This window comes from Perognathus longimembris, chromosome 3 (genome assembly GCF_023159225.1).
Source record: "Perognathus longimembris pacificus isolate PPM17 chromosome 3, ASM2315922v1, whole genome shotgun sequence".
In the NCBI taxonomy this organism is placed as follows: Eukaryota; Metazoa; Chordata; class Mammalia; order Rodentia; family Heteromyidae; genus Perognathus; species Perognathus longimembris.
This window is the reverse complement of record NC_063163.1, coordinates 58,894,259-58,909,198: the sequence shown is the minus strand read 5'-3', so window position 1 is coordinate 58,909,198 and position 14,940 is coordinate 58,894,259. Positions and strand designations below refer to the sequence as shown.

The window sequence follows — 14,940 nt, the reverse complement described above, 5'->3', positions numbered from 1 at the left end:
GATTCCATCTCACCCCAGAAAGAATGTCCTATATCAAGAAAATTAATAACAATTGTTGGAGGGGGTGTGGCCAAAAGGGAACCCTACTTCATTGTTGGTGGGAATGTAAACTGGTTCAGCTACTCTGGAAGGCTTAATTTTTTTAACCATAGAATTTTGAGTATATTGTTATGTTGTTGTCTAATTTCAGTATTGTTGAAACCTGATGCCATGCATAATCCTGGTCATTTGTTTTTCTTTCTGAAAGCTTTTGAAATCTTGGTCTTCTTTGTAAATTTTCACCTTTCTGAATTTTCATTGTTATGTACATTTTGGGTTTTTATGTATTCTGAGTTCTATATGGATTGAGCTTTCAATTTGAGAACACAGTCCTTCATTTTTAAGAAATGTTCTTATATGGTGTTTTTTTTACATTGTTTGTTATCTTTCTCTAGATTTGTTCAATTCTTTTTAATTTTTTATTTCTGCTTTTGTATATGTTTACTTGTTATCTAAATGTTCTTTTTCTTTAACCTCATTGATATTTTATGGATGAATATAACATCTTCTGCTATGATATATTTGTTTATTTGCCAGTCCTGGGGCTTAAACTCAGGGCCTGAGCACTATTCGCAGCTTCTTTTTTGCTCAAGGCTAGCACTCTACCACTTGAGCCACAGCATCACTTCTGGGTTTTTCTATGTATGTGGTGCTGAGGAATCGAACCCAGGGCTTCATGTATACAAGACAAACACTCTACCTCTAGGCCATATTCCCAGCTCCACATATTGTAATTTTTAAATTGACAAAAATATATTTATGATATATGACATGTTTTAAAACATATTTATATTGTGGAATGGCTAAATCAAGCTAAACCACATTTTTTGTGGTAATAATAAATCTAGTTTTTGATTTTCAGGTATGGTATACATGCTGATTAACTATAGTTGCATTGTTGCATATTAAATTTCTTGGAACACATTACTATTTTCTAACTGAAATTTTGTGTCCATTGACCGACCATCTTCCTAATATTCACATGTATCCCTAATACCCACCAATCTATTTTCTACTTAGTTCAGCTTGACACTTTTAGATTCACCACATTAGATCGGTGGTATTTATTTCTCTGCCTGGTATATTTCACTTAACATAATTTCCTCCAGGTTTATCCATGACAAGATTTCTTTGTGTGTGTATATGCACATGTCACTCTTGGGGTTTAGACTGATTCCTAGATGCTGTTCCTGAGCTTTTTTGCCCCAAACTAGTGTTCTACCACTGAGCCACAGCTCTACTTCTGGCTTTTTGCTGGTTAATTGGAAATGAGCCTTACAGACCACCCAGTCTGGCTTTGAACTGTAATCCTTAGCTCTTAGTCTCCTGAGTAGCTAAAGTTACAGGTGTGAATGTGTCACTAGTACCAGGCAGTATTTCTTTTCTTTCTTTTTCTTTTTTCTTTTTTTAAGGCCAAATATGTGTGTGTGTATGTGGGTGTACACACATGTGCAAATAATTTTCACATATGTTTGCCACTTTATCCATTGGCAGACACTTAGTTTGATCCTAGTCTTGATTGTCATGAATAATGCTTCAGTGAATATGAAGTACATTTATCTCTTTGACACATTGGTTTCATTTCTTTGGGATATATGGTTAGAACTGGGATTGGTTCTGTTTGGTTTTTGAGGAACATTCATGCTGTTTTCCATAATGGCTATTGTAATTGAGATTCCAAGCAACAATGTGTGGGTTTCCCTTTCTGCATTCTTATCATCATTTGTTACTTTTTCTCCTTTCTATAATAGCTAGTGTAACTAGGATGATGATATTTTAATGTGCGTTAATTTGCATTTTCCTGATGATGAATGATACGGTACACATTATTATCATCGTTATGTGACATGGTTTCATTATGGAATCAATTTGATAGTCCTCCTGCCACAATATCTCCAGTGCTGGGATTACAGGTATGTGCCACCACACTTGGCAATATGCAGATTTTTTTATGTATCAATCATATACATATGAATAGAGAGATGTCTATTTAGGTCATTTGCCTGTGATACAGTTGTTTTAAATGCTCATTTCATCTTGGAGGACTGTCTCTGTTCTTCTAAATTATTTTCCTTGTTGGAGGCTTTCCTTAAATGTGCTAATTCCCAGCAGTTTATTAATACTTAAGAATAAAACACTAGTACATTGACTGCTTTAACTTTATTGGTAGATCTTTGCTTATCGGGAGATTAAGTGGGGAACCAGGTGTAAATCTCCTAGATTTTGTTATCTGTACATCTTTTAATTTGGGTTTTCCCAAAAGATGACCAATACATCTTACGACTAAAGCAAAACCTAGCTTATTGCATACTATAAGGGGGGCCTTGTGTCTTTAAAGAATCTTAGTAGTTTCTCAGAGAGAAAAGCAAAAGAGGGATATTAATGAGGTGTGAGGGTTGAATTTAATGTATTACTTTTCCTGAGTGACCTGATTGAGACAGGCAGAGTCATGACACAAAGGACAGGTTTTAAATGAGTTTCAGTAAAGAATCTTGGGTAAGCTTATTTGGATATTGCATTGGTCAGAGGATAGTGACTAGTCTTTTCCAGGTAGGTATATTTTGGAAGTTTCCTGAATCAAACTTATTTGCAACTTTCTCTTGCTGGGTAGGGTTCCTGGAATAGTAGTAATGTTAACCTGAATGGTAAAGCCTAAACGTTAATATAGATATTATATGGTGATATATGGTTTTGGTTCTCTATCCACCACCCCCTCAAACGTTAGCATCTGGGAATATAACCCATCTAATTGTTTATCATTGTCAAGTTTCATTATAGATAACAAGCTAGGGAAGGAGAAAAAGAGATGATTGCTCCAGTTTATGTAAGCATCATGGTTTTCTTACCTTCTGCTGCATGGTTATTGGACAATTTTACTGGACAACAGTTACATAGCGGCATTCAGTGCTCTTAGGTACACACCTGAGCACATCACATATAAATAACTTACGAAAAAGATTATGTTTACAGCCTGTACTCCACTTCTTAACCAGGAGTCACAAAATTAAGCAAGGTAACAAGTTTGACCTCACCCAAAGAGCCAATGAAATCCAATGTTACTGGCACAATCACCCAGTTCTATATATTCTTCTAGCTTTTGCCTGCAGCCTTTAGTAAGGATATCAGAAATATATTAGATATCAGTTTAAGAGGTTTCAAGCACATCCTCCCCTACTATCTAAAGTGGCACATTCTGAACTCCTACCTACCTTCCTATCTACCTGCCTACCTGGTTTAATTAACCTCTTGGGCCTTTTTGGGTTTGTTCACATTATCTAGTTTCTTTGCTGGTCTCTAAACCTTAGCACATAGAATTCTCCTTATTTTCTTGGCCTCTTGCAAAGCTGGAAGTGAAGAAGCTTGCTGTGAGAAGAATGCAATTCAGATCCCATTTAGTGGTTGGGAAATTTGATTCTCAAATTGTTTCCGAGCTGGCAGAAAAACTGATGAGTCAGAAAGGTCTTGGTGATTTTCAGGAACTTCTAAAGGGAGTTGTTGGCTTACTAGGATTAAAAAAAAAATCCCTAGTTTGCAAATAGTAGCCAATAGACTTTTATGCCACAAATTAAATAACTTTTGTGTTACAAGTTTAATACTAGGAACCATCTGATAGTCTGTTAAGAGTAAACACCTGTATTAGGATTGTCCCAAGAGCATTGCAACATGATGTCACTAAGAGTCATCTGGTACCAGTTAATGAAATTTTAGTATTAGTTATCATTAGGTAACTATAAATTTGAAGTGCATAGATTTGAAGTCTAGTGGTCTGTTTTTGCTGTTTGAGGTCTGAGAAACAGCTTGCAAATATATAACTCTTATTCTCTAGTCTTCTTTTGAGGTTTTTGTTTTTTAAATGACACTTAGGTTACAAAAGCTAGTTCCTATGAAAGAGCCATGTGTTATGGTGAAGATAAGAACCACCTTTACTATGAATGACAGATTTGTCAATTAAAAAGATATTGAACAATTGAGTCTAGTTACTAATTACTAGTTACTATTTACAAATCAATTACAAGGAACCAGAAGAACCAAGAGAAGCTTGAGAACTCCTTTAAAGAAAAATGTATATGAGGGCTGGGGATATGGCCTAGTGGCAAGAGTGCTTGCCTCGTATACACGAGGCCCTGGGTTCAATTCCCCAGCACCACATATACAGAAAATGGCCAGAAGTGGTGCTGTGGCTCAAGTGGCAGAGTGCTAGCCTTGAGCAAGAAGAAGCCAGGGACAGTGCTCAGGCCCTGAGTCCAAGCCCCAAGACTGGCAAAAAAAAAAAAAAAAAAGAAAAGAAAAGAAAAGAAAAATGTATATGAAGCTGGAAGGTCAAACTGACTGTATGCTTTCGTCAGATCGTTAAGTGAATTTTAATCAGGTATTAGGCTCATGTTAAAAAGTGGCCAAAAATGAAAAAAAAATCTGTATTGAGAAAAGAAGCTTTTGAAGTAACATAACTAAAAAGATAATCTTAGAAACAAAAAAGAAAAAGAAAAGAGATTAAAGCATGATCATCACTAATCTTGGTCTACAGGTCTGTAGCTGAAGTGTTCTTTTTCCAAAGACATGCTTCTAGAAAACATAGAATCCTCAGCTGAGATCTCTTTGGTTGGGACAATTTTTCTGTGATTCAAGGCCTTTTAAGTTGAGAGACATAAGTCCAAAGAATTCCACTGCTGTATTAGTTGTTAATACTATCTGGTAGGTAAATTTCTATCAGGTTCAAAGACTGTCTTGGTGTTTTACAAAAGAACATGTCTCCAGCTGTTAGATTCAAAGGAGTTGTTAGGATGATCATGAAGACTACTTTACCCACTTTTATGTTGTATATTTGCTTTGTTTGGACTGCTGTAGATGGGGTGGCTTATGAACAATATAAACTTATTTCTAAGTTTCGAATGCTGCAATTCTGAGGTTAGTGTGCCAACCTGGTTGAAATCTAGTGAGCTTCTTGGGGTTGCAGACAGTTGCATTTTATAGAGTTTGGGGTAGGGAAAGTATTTTACTCTAGGGTACTAATTTCATTCATGATTGTCCTAAAACTCCATAACATATGACATTGGGTATTATATCAGCAGTTCTGTGATTCATATATGATTTGACTATCCATCAAATTCACTCCCCATTGTGAGGCTTTTCAAAGGTGGAAATTTAGCTAGGTATGATATTTAGAGTTGGGACTTTGGGAGATACATAGGATTCCATAAAATTGTAAGGATAGAATCATGACAATACTAATGGCTTTCTAAGAAGAGGAAGAGAGACTAGAAGGCACTGTCTTTTGCTTTGATTCCTTGCACTGCTTTGAGACTGGCAATAAAAAGACCATTAACACGTATACATCCTTGAACCTCCAGAAGTTTGGACTAAATAAACTTGAATTTCCAGAACTCTGTACTAAATAAAGCCCTCTCCTTTACAAAAGTTACCCAGCCTCAAATATTTTATATGTAACACAGAACAGACTCAATTAAACAGGCTATCCAAGCATTCAGTATAACACATTCCATATAACAGCAGACAGTATATGTCTGCTCACATTCTGTGTAATCTGTAACTTAAAATATTATTCCTAGGTGTATGGCCTCGCCTACCAGCTCATGAGTAGGAAATGACTGAGCTTATCTTTGTCACTGAGTCATTATCTTAAATCACAGGAGTTCAAAATACTTTAATACTTTTAATAGATTTCAGAATTCTCTTTGCTCTTAATTATTGCACATGATATGGACTTAAGTTTCTGAGTAAGCACTAGGGCTTTTTAAAACTCTTAGTTACAGTTTAAGCAAAATGAGTGTTCTGTGGAGAGAGGTTGGTAAACAAAAAAAATGAATACTTTCCTTTCCCTTTGTGAGAGTCTTGTTATGTTGCTAAGACTGTCCTCATGATCCTCCTGCCTCAGCCTCCAAGTGTTGGTGTTACGGGCATTCAGTGTAACTCCTAGTGAATAAGGTTTTTACTGTTTGAGATGTTGATTTTCAATAAAGAAAATCTTATGTCTGATGTAAGAATTAGCACACAGCAAACAGGTTGTGTTCAAAATACACTGCAGGGGAGCAATTGAATGCAAACCATTAAGTAGTGTTCAAATAGATCTTGAGGTTTAAGTCTGCTTCAATTTTGACTATTTCAGAAAAGGATTATTCTTGAAATGAGAAATAGACCATCACACCCTAACCAATTTTAGTTGTTTTTCTATTATATTAATGTTTATAGACATTACCTACCAATTTGTCCTTACCAGGATATATAATTTCATGCAGCTAGTTTTTTTATTTTATTTCAGGACCATTTATGCCACAAAGAGATTCAGACATTAGAAGTTAACTAAGATTATTTACATCACTATTTCTTAGATACTTTTAAGTGCCAAATACATTAACCTCTCATCTGTAGCTAACTGGCTAGTTCTCGTGAATGAATTGCCTTCATCAGAGTTGAGTATATCACTTCTTGCAAAGGAGCTCATTCTAGGTGTGAGATGAGACTTATTTGAGCATATCCTGGCTCATATTTTCTGGTTTCATTTTTAAAATATGACCTGTTAACAACCAAGAAAATCTGAATTTTTCAGAAGAGTCTTTAGAGCATAGTTTACAAAGATGGATTTCTGCCTTTTCAGGGGATAGAGATGAAGCAGGGATGAGCAAAGTTTCTTGTAAAGGGCTGTAAATGTTTTAGGATAGGCATGCCAGTTGTAGTATGTATCTTTTTGTATATATTATATAAATAAAATAATCCATGTTGTAAATATCTTTCTTTAAAACAACCTTCAAAAATAGAAGCTAGTCTTCATTAGTGTGGTCACTGTGACTCTCTTAGAAAACATAAGGTAATCTTTTGTCACTATGTCCTGACAGCTGTAGTAAACTTTTGATGCCTTATTCCCATGAAGTTAAGTCAGAACACATAGAGCTTGCTCAAATCTCTCATGGATAAATAGGTATAAAAGTTTATGATAATTAGATAAGCTTAGTAAAGAAAAATTCTAAAGTGCTCATTTAAAATTACAAAAAAGTCTATTTCTGTTTATATTCCTGGGGGAAAAGTTTGGTTATTGAGGACTTGGTTAAGTTCTTTAACCATTCATTAGTCTGTTCAGAGTAAATGATACTTAGGATGAATCATGAGTTTCTGGGTGGTGTACTTTCCACATTTTTTCATTTATTTTGGAAGTTTTTTCTGAGTTAAAATAAAAAAAATTTTTAAACACAGCAAAAGCTCCATACTACATTTGAGAAGAAATTGCAGGGAATTGGGTCCTTGATGTTGAAAAATTAGAGTATGCCTCAGTAAACTCCAGGGATATATGTCTTGGTGAATTGTTGAATTTCCCAAAGGGAATTAAGTATTGATTATTTTTATCTAAACCAACAATAAAGAAAGGCATGCATTCACTAGTATGAAATAGCACTGGAGGCAGGGAAGATAAAATGTTTGTGTTTGGTTCTTTAGGTCAGCAGTGGTAAAGAGGTGTTATTGTCTGTTATTGGTACTGAGCAAATCAGGACTATAAACCCATAAATTTTGTTTCCATTTTCCATTTAGTTCTTCTTTCACACAAATACTTCTGTGTATAAACATACCCAAACACCTATACATATAAATGGCATTTCTTTCTTTGATTTTTTTTTTTTTTGGTGCCAGTGCTATGGCTTGAACTCAGGGCCTCGAACTCTGTGCCTATGGCTTGTTTCATTCATGGCTGGCATTTTACCACTTGAGCCACACCTCCAACCAGTATTTATGCTGGTTAATTGGAGATAAGAGTCTCTTCTGCCTGGGCTGGCTGGCTCCAGCCACTGTGATCTTGTGATCCTAATCTCGTCAATAGCTGGAATTGCAAGGATGAGCCACTGGCACCTGCCTCTAATTTCACTCTTTAAAGCTGGATAGTACTCCATCATAAATGTCTACATTGTCGTCATCTTCTTCTTTTTCTTTTCTTTTTTTTTGCCAGTCCTGGGCCTTAAACTCAAGGCCTGAGCTGTCCCTGGCTCCTTTTGTGCTCAAAGCTAGCACTCTGCCACTTGAGCCACAGTGTCATTTCTAGCCATTTTCTACATATGTGGTGCTGAGGAATTGAACCCAGGGCTTCATGTATACGAGGCGAGCACTATTGCCACTAGGCCATATTCCCAGCCCACTACATTGTCTTTATCCAGTCATTGGTTGTTGAGCATCTAAGCTGGTCTATCTTGGCTCTTGTAAATAGTGTTGTTATAAACATGAGTGTGCAGGTATTTTTCCTTATTTCTTTTTGATTTTATGCAAATATACTGTATACATGCATGTATATTGTGTTTCTTTTCTGTGTGCATACATGTTTATCTTTGGATTTTATACTTTTTTCTACGACCTTTTTTTTCAAATTATAGCATATCATTGTGCATCTGTTGTAGTTTCAGTGTATTTTTGTTGTGGTTTTTTTTTTTTTTTTTTTTTTTTGCCGGGAAACAAATGTAGGGCATCACAAATGGCAGGCAACTTCTGTGTTTATTGTCATTTCTTTGTAAAAAAAAAAATTCATTGTAAAAGTGTGATGTACAGAGGGGTTACAGTTACCTAAGTAAGGTAATGAGTACATTTCTTTTTGAACAGTGTTACCTCCTCCCATATTTTCTCCTGTTTCCCTTCCCCCAACTCTCTTCTTCTCCAAGTTGTATAGCTCATTTTCTTTATTTCAAAGTTTTTTAAGTTGCCATTTCAATGCCTTCATTAACATCTGATTTACCTAGACATATATTTCTCTTTAATTTCTCTTCATTGTTGAAGAGCTTAATTTCACTTCAGCTTGAGAACATTTGTTTTATGATTTCAGTTTCTATAAATTTGTTAACTTCTTTTTGTGATTGAGTATATGGACAATTTGCATGTTTTTAGATGTTCAAAAAGCATGTAGTGGCTGAGAATCTGGCTTAGCTGTAGAGTGCTTGCCTCGCATGCATGAAGCCCTGGGTTTGATACCTCAGTACCACATAAACAGAAAAAGCCAGAAGTGGTGCTGTGGCTCAAGAGGTAGAGTGCTAGCCTTGAGCAAAAGAAGCTCAGGGACTGTGGCCAGGCCCAGAGTTCTCGCCCAGGACTGGCAAAAATAGAAAAAAAAATCTTGCATAAAAACCATCTTTTGCAGGCGTAAAACTATAACTTCTCCAGGAAGCCTCATTTCCGTTTCCATGTATGTATGGGTACTGAACATATTTATACAAATAAAGAAATGTGGGAACTGAAGTTTGTGATGTTCATGGAGAGGTTTAGAGCACTAGAAAATGCCATTAACCTAGTTTCTACCTGCTCTCAATCCAGTATATGTAGGTAACTTTCTAATTTTGGAACAAGTTCTATATGTTTATAAGAGTATATTCTGTCCAAAGATAGACTTATCTGTGTCCTTTTTCTTTTTTCCCTTCTTTTTGTTGGTTGTAGGGAATTCCCTTCTTTTTGTTGGTTGTAGGGCTTGAACTCAGGGCCCAGTCAATGTCCCTGAGCCTTTGTGCTCAGGACTGTTGCTCCAGGTTTCTGGTGGTTAACTGAAGATAAAGAGTTTCATATGGACTTGCCTGCTTCGATTAGCTTTGAACAGTGATCCTCAGATTTTAGGCTCCTGAGAAGTAGATATTTTTTAAGTTCATTTGTTCTATACTATAATAAGCAGTCTAGCAAGAGAAAGACTTAAAAAAAAATCCAACTAGGAAAAAAGTAGAATTACCTGTGTTTTGGTCTTATATGTAGAAAACTAAAGATTCTACACACATTTGAAAATTGGTTCAAACTAATGAATTCAACACACCAGCAAATCAGCCCTCAAAAATTAGTTGCATTTCCATACATTAGCCAAGAAGAATCTGAAAAGCAAGTTATAAAAACAGTACCATTTGCAAAAGGAATACATATTGAGGCATTAACTGTGCAGGCAAAAGATTGTTCACTACAAACTGCAAAACATTGAAAGAAAACACAATTGATAGAAACACATTCTATGTCCATTTATTGGAGTTTTGATTTTGTTAAAATATTATAGTATCCAAAGTAATTTACAGATTCAATACAATATCAATATTCAACTGGCAATTTTTTTCAGAAGTAGAAAATCCCATCCTGAAATTTATGTGAAATGTCTACTGACCCTAAATAGTCACAACAGTCTTCAAGTGAGCATGATAAATAAATATCATCAACATCTTCTGGGACACCACTTCTGATTTTCTGCCAAGATACCCCAGCAATTGAGTATTTACTTTAGAGAAATGGGCTTTTTGGTATAGTGAAATATTGAAAGCAGATATACAATTCTGACCTTGGGAAATCAGGCAGAATTGGTGTATAAGTCTATCTTTTACTGAATAGTATGAAATTCAGAGATATAAAAGCTTAATATTACTGATGTAAATTGCTTTAATCTGACATGATACTGTCTTCTGAAAACTTGTTGGCAGTTGCTCTCATTTAGCTCCCAGGAAATTATGCATCATTTTCTATTCTATGAGGCTGCATCATTTTTGATTAAGATATTACATATTTTTCTAAAGACCTTAGTTCCTTTATCTTATTGATGAGGGGTGATAATAAGTGGAAGAAAACAGAAAGCAAGTCAGGCTTCTTCTCCCTAGTTTTTCATTCATGTGAAACTCTGCTCCTGCATCTGGAGCTATTAGTGGTCAGCTGGTGTGAGTTAGTCACTCCTTATTTTTATTTTGAAAATAGTGACATTTATAGTGATGTTTATTACTTAACTAGCTATTGACACTTGCTTCTAAATAGCCTAAAGCTGGAATTTAATTAGGTTTTATTAATTTTGAGTCTTATCCTATTAAAATCCTTATTGAAATTTGGATACATTTTACACAGCTTTGGCATTTGTTACATTTAACTATCCTTTCACTATAATACACTCATCAGAATTTTATTAGGGGAGAGTTCATATTCAGATTACTGTGAGATATCCCAATATTAGGAGAGCAAGTTTTCTGATAAGGTATGGGCTTGGAATAAGTTAATTATAGAGAGACCAAGGTAATAAAAGCATCTCTGAATTGGATAGTAACAGGAAGTGAGTTCAGTTTGATAAAACTGATGTCCTTAGTGTTTAGGTCAGGAGCAGGAGGTTCAAAGCAGACCTGAGACTTTGGGGCTGTGATATAGACTTGGGCAAAACTTTATTTTCTATTGGCCTTGCTACTGGCCTTTCTATCAGTCTGTTTGAGATATCACAATCTGATTATCAGTGGGGCTCATTTTCACTTTCTCAGTCTTTTTTTTTGGGGGGGGGTGTCATTTAGGTCATTGTATAAAATTCCAGTCTTTTCCATTGTTGGAATTCATTGATCAGGAGATTATTCATAGAACCATTGTTGTACAGTTCTTCCTGTATTTTTTATTGTTTGTTAATTGATCATCTAAAGCAAAAATGACTGTGCCTATTTAAGACTAGAGGTTACATTTAAGCATCATAATACTGGCAAATGCTAAGAGGCAGCTAACAGAGTTTATAGTCTGCTTCTAAGCCAAGAGCGTAGTACAAACTTTCCCAGATATGACATCATGGGGGCTATCTGTCCCTTTATTACTGTTATCTCACTATATGAAAAATTGTTTAGAAGTTAGAGAACCTAGAGAAAGTTGAAATTAAAGGAAAGTGGCTACAATTTCAACCATTCAGTGAGCAAAAATTGTATCTTGACGTATTAGATTTACACAGGGAATGATTAGAGATCAATAAAACAATCATTATGAGTATTATATAATAAAATCTTAAAAGATAACAAATGTCTCAACAGTTCTTACATTTAAAGGAGGAAAAAATGAAGAAAATAGTTTGGAATTAAAATAGCATGCAAATCAAAACATAATCTTTGGCCATTTAGATCTTGTTCCATGGGACCTTGGTGGAAATTGTCTCTTTGATGCTTCTTAACTCAAAGGTTACAAACGGTATCTTTCTCTAAGATCATCTGGAAGATCCTTTAAGAATTGTCCTGAGGTCTCTGACTGGGACAGTCTTCCAGGAAATTTGACAGTGTGTTTTGCTGGTATAATTAGGAGCCATTGATCCCCAAGGAGTTTTACTGTTGTAAAGTTAAAAACAGCATATGTCAAAGTTAATTCTATGTAGTGTTCAAATTTAGTCTTTGTAATGATGACTTATAATAGCCAGTCTCTCACCCTCAGAGCATATGTGTAAGTAACTAGGAAGAGAAGATTTCTATTTCCATCTGTGCTATCTCTTGAATTCTGGAAAAATCAAATGTTAACTAGAACCATTAAAATGGAAAAGAATGGATCCTCTCTTGACCTGTAATAATATACAATTGATTAACGAAGATTCGGTCACTGATAACTCATCAAGTTGGAATACATTTTGAATAGTACAGACTTCAACAAACAAGAACAGCCTTGGCCTTTCTGTCTTGTGCTGATTGTCCTTTCTTGACATGAAATCGGAAACCTGCAAACAAATTAATGTGAAACAGTAATTGTACCAGCTTCTTTTATAAGAACAGTCTACTTTTTAATTTACTAAACATGTTCATTGATATGATGTTTGTATATAATGGCTTTATAGAACCATTTAAGTCTCTTAAAAGTTTCTTCTGCCATAATTTTAACAGAATTTTAGGAGCTAGTAAGGTTTCATAGGAGTGTTCAGTACTGTGTTTTATCAAAACCATTCAAATTTGTAGCTACTTCTATATAGTTACTTTATATTTTCACATTGCTACTATAATCTCTTAAAGGCAAGATCATGGTTCACTTACTCCTTTTGGTTTTCTCACCAAACACACTTGCCTTCTGTTTTATTATTGTTATTATTTTAAATGTAATATGTTAGCTTTCTGTTTCTGTAATAGATACCTGATTTAAATCAACTTACAAGAGATATGGTTTATTTTAGCTTACAGTTTTGCAAGTTTTGGTTGATGACCAAGTTTGCAAATTTGGTTGATGGAAAAATGCTTTGGGTCTGTGGCTTCATATATTATTGTGTGAGCACATGGTAGAGCAGCCTGTTCACCCTAGATAAAAGAAAAGGGACAAGAAGAGTTCCCAGGGCACACTCCCTCAGTGACTGGAAAACTTTCCATTAGGCCCCACTTAAAGGTTCTACTATATTCCAGTAGCTCCATAGGCCAAGGACCAAGGCTTATGACTCATGAGACTTTGGGGAGTATTTAACATCCAAGTTGTAACATATTTTTTGTCATACTTGTTTGTTATTAACAGATGTTGAAGTGGAACACACACACACACACACACACACACCACACACACACACACCACACACACACACACACACACACACACACACACACACACACACACACACACACACACGGTTCCTCTTTGGAGATAAGCAGAAAAGACCACTTAGAAGTCTGTCTTGGTATTCCTAAACTCGTTTGTTCCTAGTCTTGCCTCACAGTAGCCATTTCTTTTGTGCTTGTTTCATTGACATTAAACCATTTGTTGCTACTTTGATGTCCATAGCATATTATTTCCAAGCCCTGTAGATAATAGATATGTGCTGTTTTCTTCTTTGTATAATAATTGTACAAATAAGTTGCATTGTAGTATTTCCATACATTCATAGATTATAATTTGGTTAAATATCTCCTCTATTACACTTACTTAGAAGTATTACAGAAGTCAAGTTCTATCTGAATCTGTCCTTCACAAGTAATGTGGAACATTAGACAAATCCTTTGAGACTCTTCTGTCTCTTTTTGAGCTAATCTCTTGAGACTAGCTTCCTTCATTAAATAATAGCACTGACTTAAGAGTATCTAAAAAATTTCTGCATGACATTTTGTGGTTTTATGAAAGTTACAAAATATGATTTGGTAAGTTTAAAAGCGTGGTTTATTTTTAAAGTGCATGTAAACAGATTTATTTGGATTTTATTTTTACAGGAAGGACGATAAAGATTATGCTTTGAAACAAATAGAAGGAACTGGGATCTCTATGTCGGCATGTAGAGAAATAGCAGTAAGTAAAACACTTTCTATTATCATTATTACCAGCTGCCTTATGAGTGTTACTTACATAGGTCTCTTTTATATTGCCATATTAGTTGATACTGATTAATATTTTGTTTGCTTGTTTTTGTTTTGCCAGTTCTGTGGCTTGAACTCAGGGCCTGAGCACTACTGTCCCTGGCTTCCTTTTGCTCAAAGCTAGACACTCTACCACTTGAGCCACAGTACCACTTCCAGCCTTTTCTGTATATGTGGTGCTGAGGAATCAAACTCAGGGCTTCATAGATGCAAGGCAAGCACTCCACTACTAGGCCACATCCCAGCCCCCTGATAATATCAGATATTTATAGAAAATATACTTAAGAGGCAAAGATGACATGTAATTCTGTCAAAAATTCTGTATAAATTCATTTTGGGAAAAATTAATTTTAGTTTATATGAATATGTATGTATAATTTTCAATACATGTCACTAACAGTTATGTTTTCAGTTTTTATGTAAAAATGATTAGTCAGATAAAATACTTCCATTTCAGTAAAGTGGGATTAATTTGCTACTTAGATAAAATTAAAATGAGATCCCATTATTTGATTTCATTTTTACATGTTCATTAGAAGATACAGTTTTCTCAACAGTATTTTATAGTTTTTAATGTCATGATTTTGCACTTTGTTGTTGTATGCATTTATTTTCTCACACTAAACTGGAATTATTTTCAAAATTTTACTATTTGTTCTTGACATTTCTCAGAAATAGAATTTATTTTCTATATTATTGGCGTATTGTATATCTTGATACATCGTTAAGCTCACTATTACTTTTTGGTGATTTTGCATATAAATAATTATGTCATTTATAAATAGTTTTTATTTATCCCTATACCTTCTGTTTCTTTGTTTTTCCCCTTAAGTAATGTTAACCAATTTATATAAAGTTG

At 34.8% G+C, this 14,940-nt stretch overlaps 1 protein-coding gene across 3 annotated transcripts in view; it reads left to right on the top strand.

Moving 5' to 3' along the window:
- Cdk8 (cyclin dependent kinase 8) overlaps positions 1-14,940 on the top strand; it is a 101,064-nt gene that overhangs the window by 25,456 nt on the left and 60,668 nt on the right. For all 3 annotated transcript variants that reach the window (XM_048341614.1, XM_048341613.1, XM_048341611.1), the window contains exon 2: positions 13,938-14,013. In XM_048341614.1, coding sequence (XP_048197571.1) covers positions 13,938-14,013 — 76 coding nt within the window. The remainder of the gene's footprint in view (positions 1-13,937; positions 14,014-14,940) is intronic.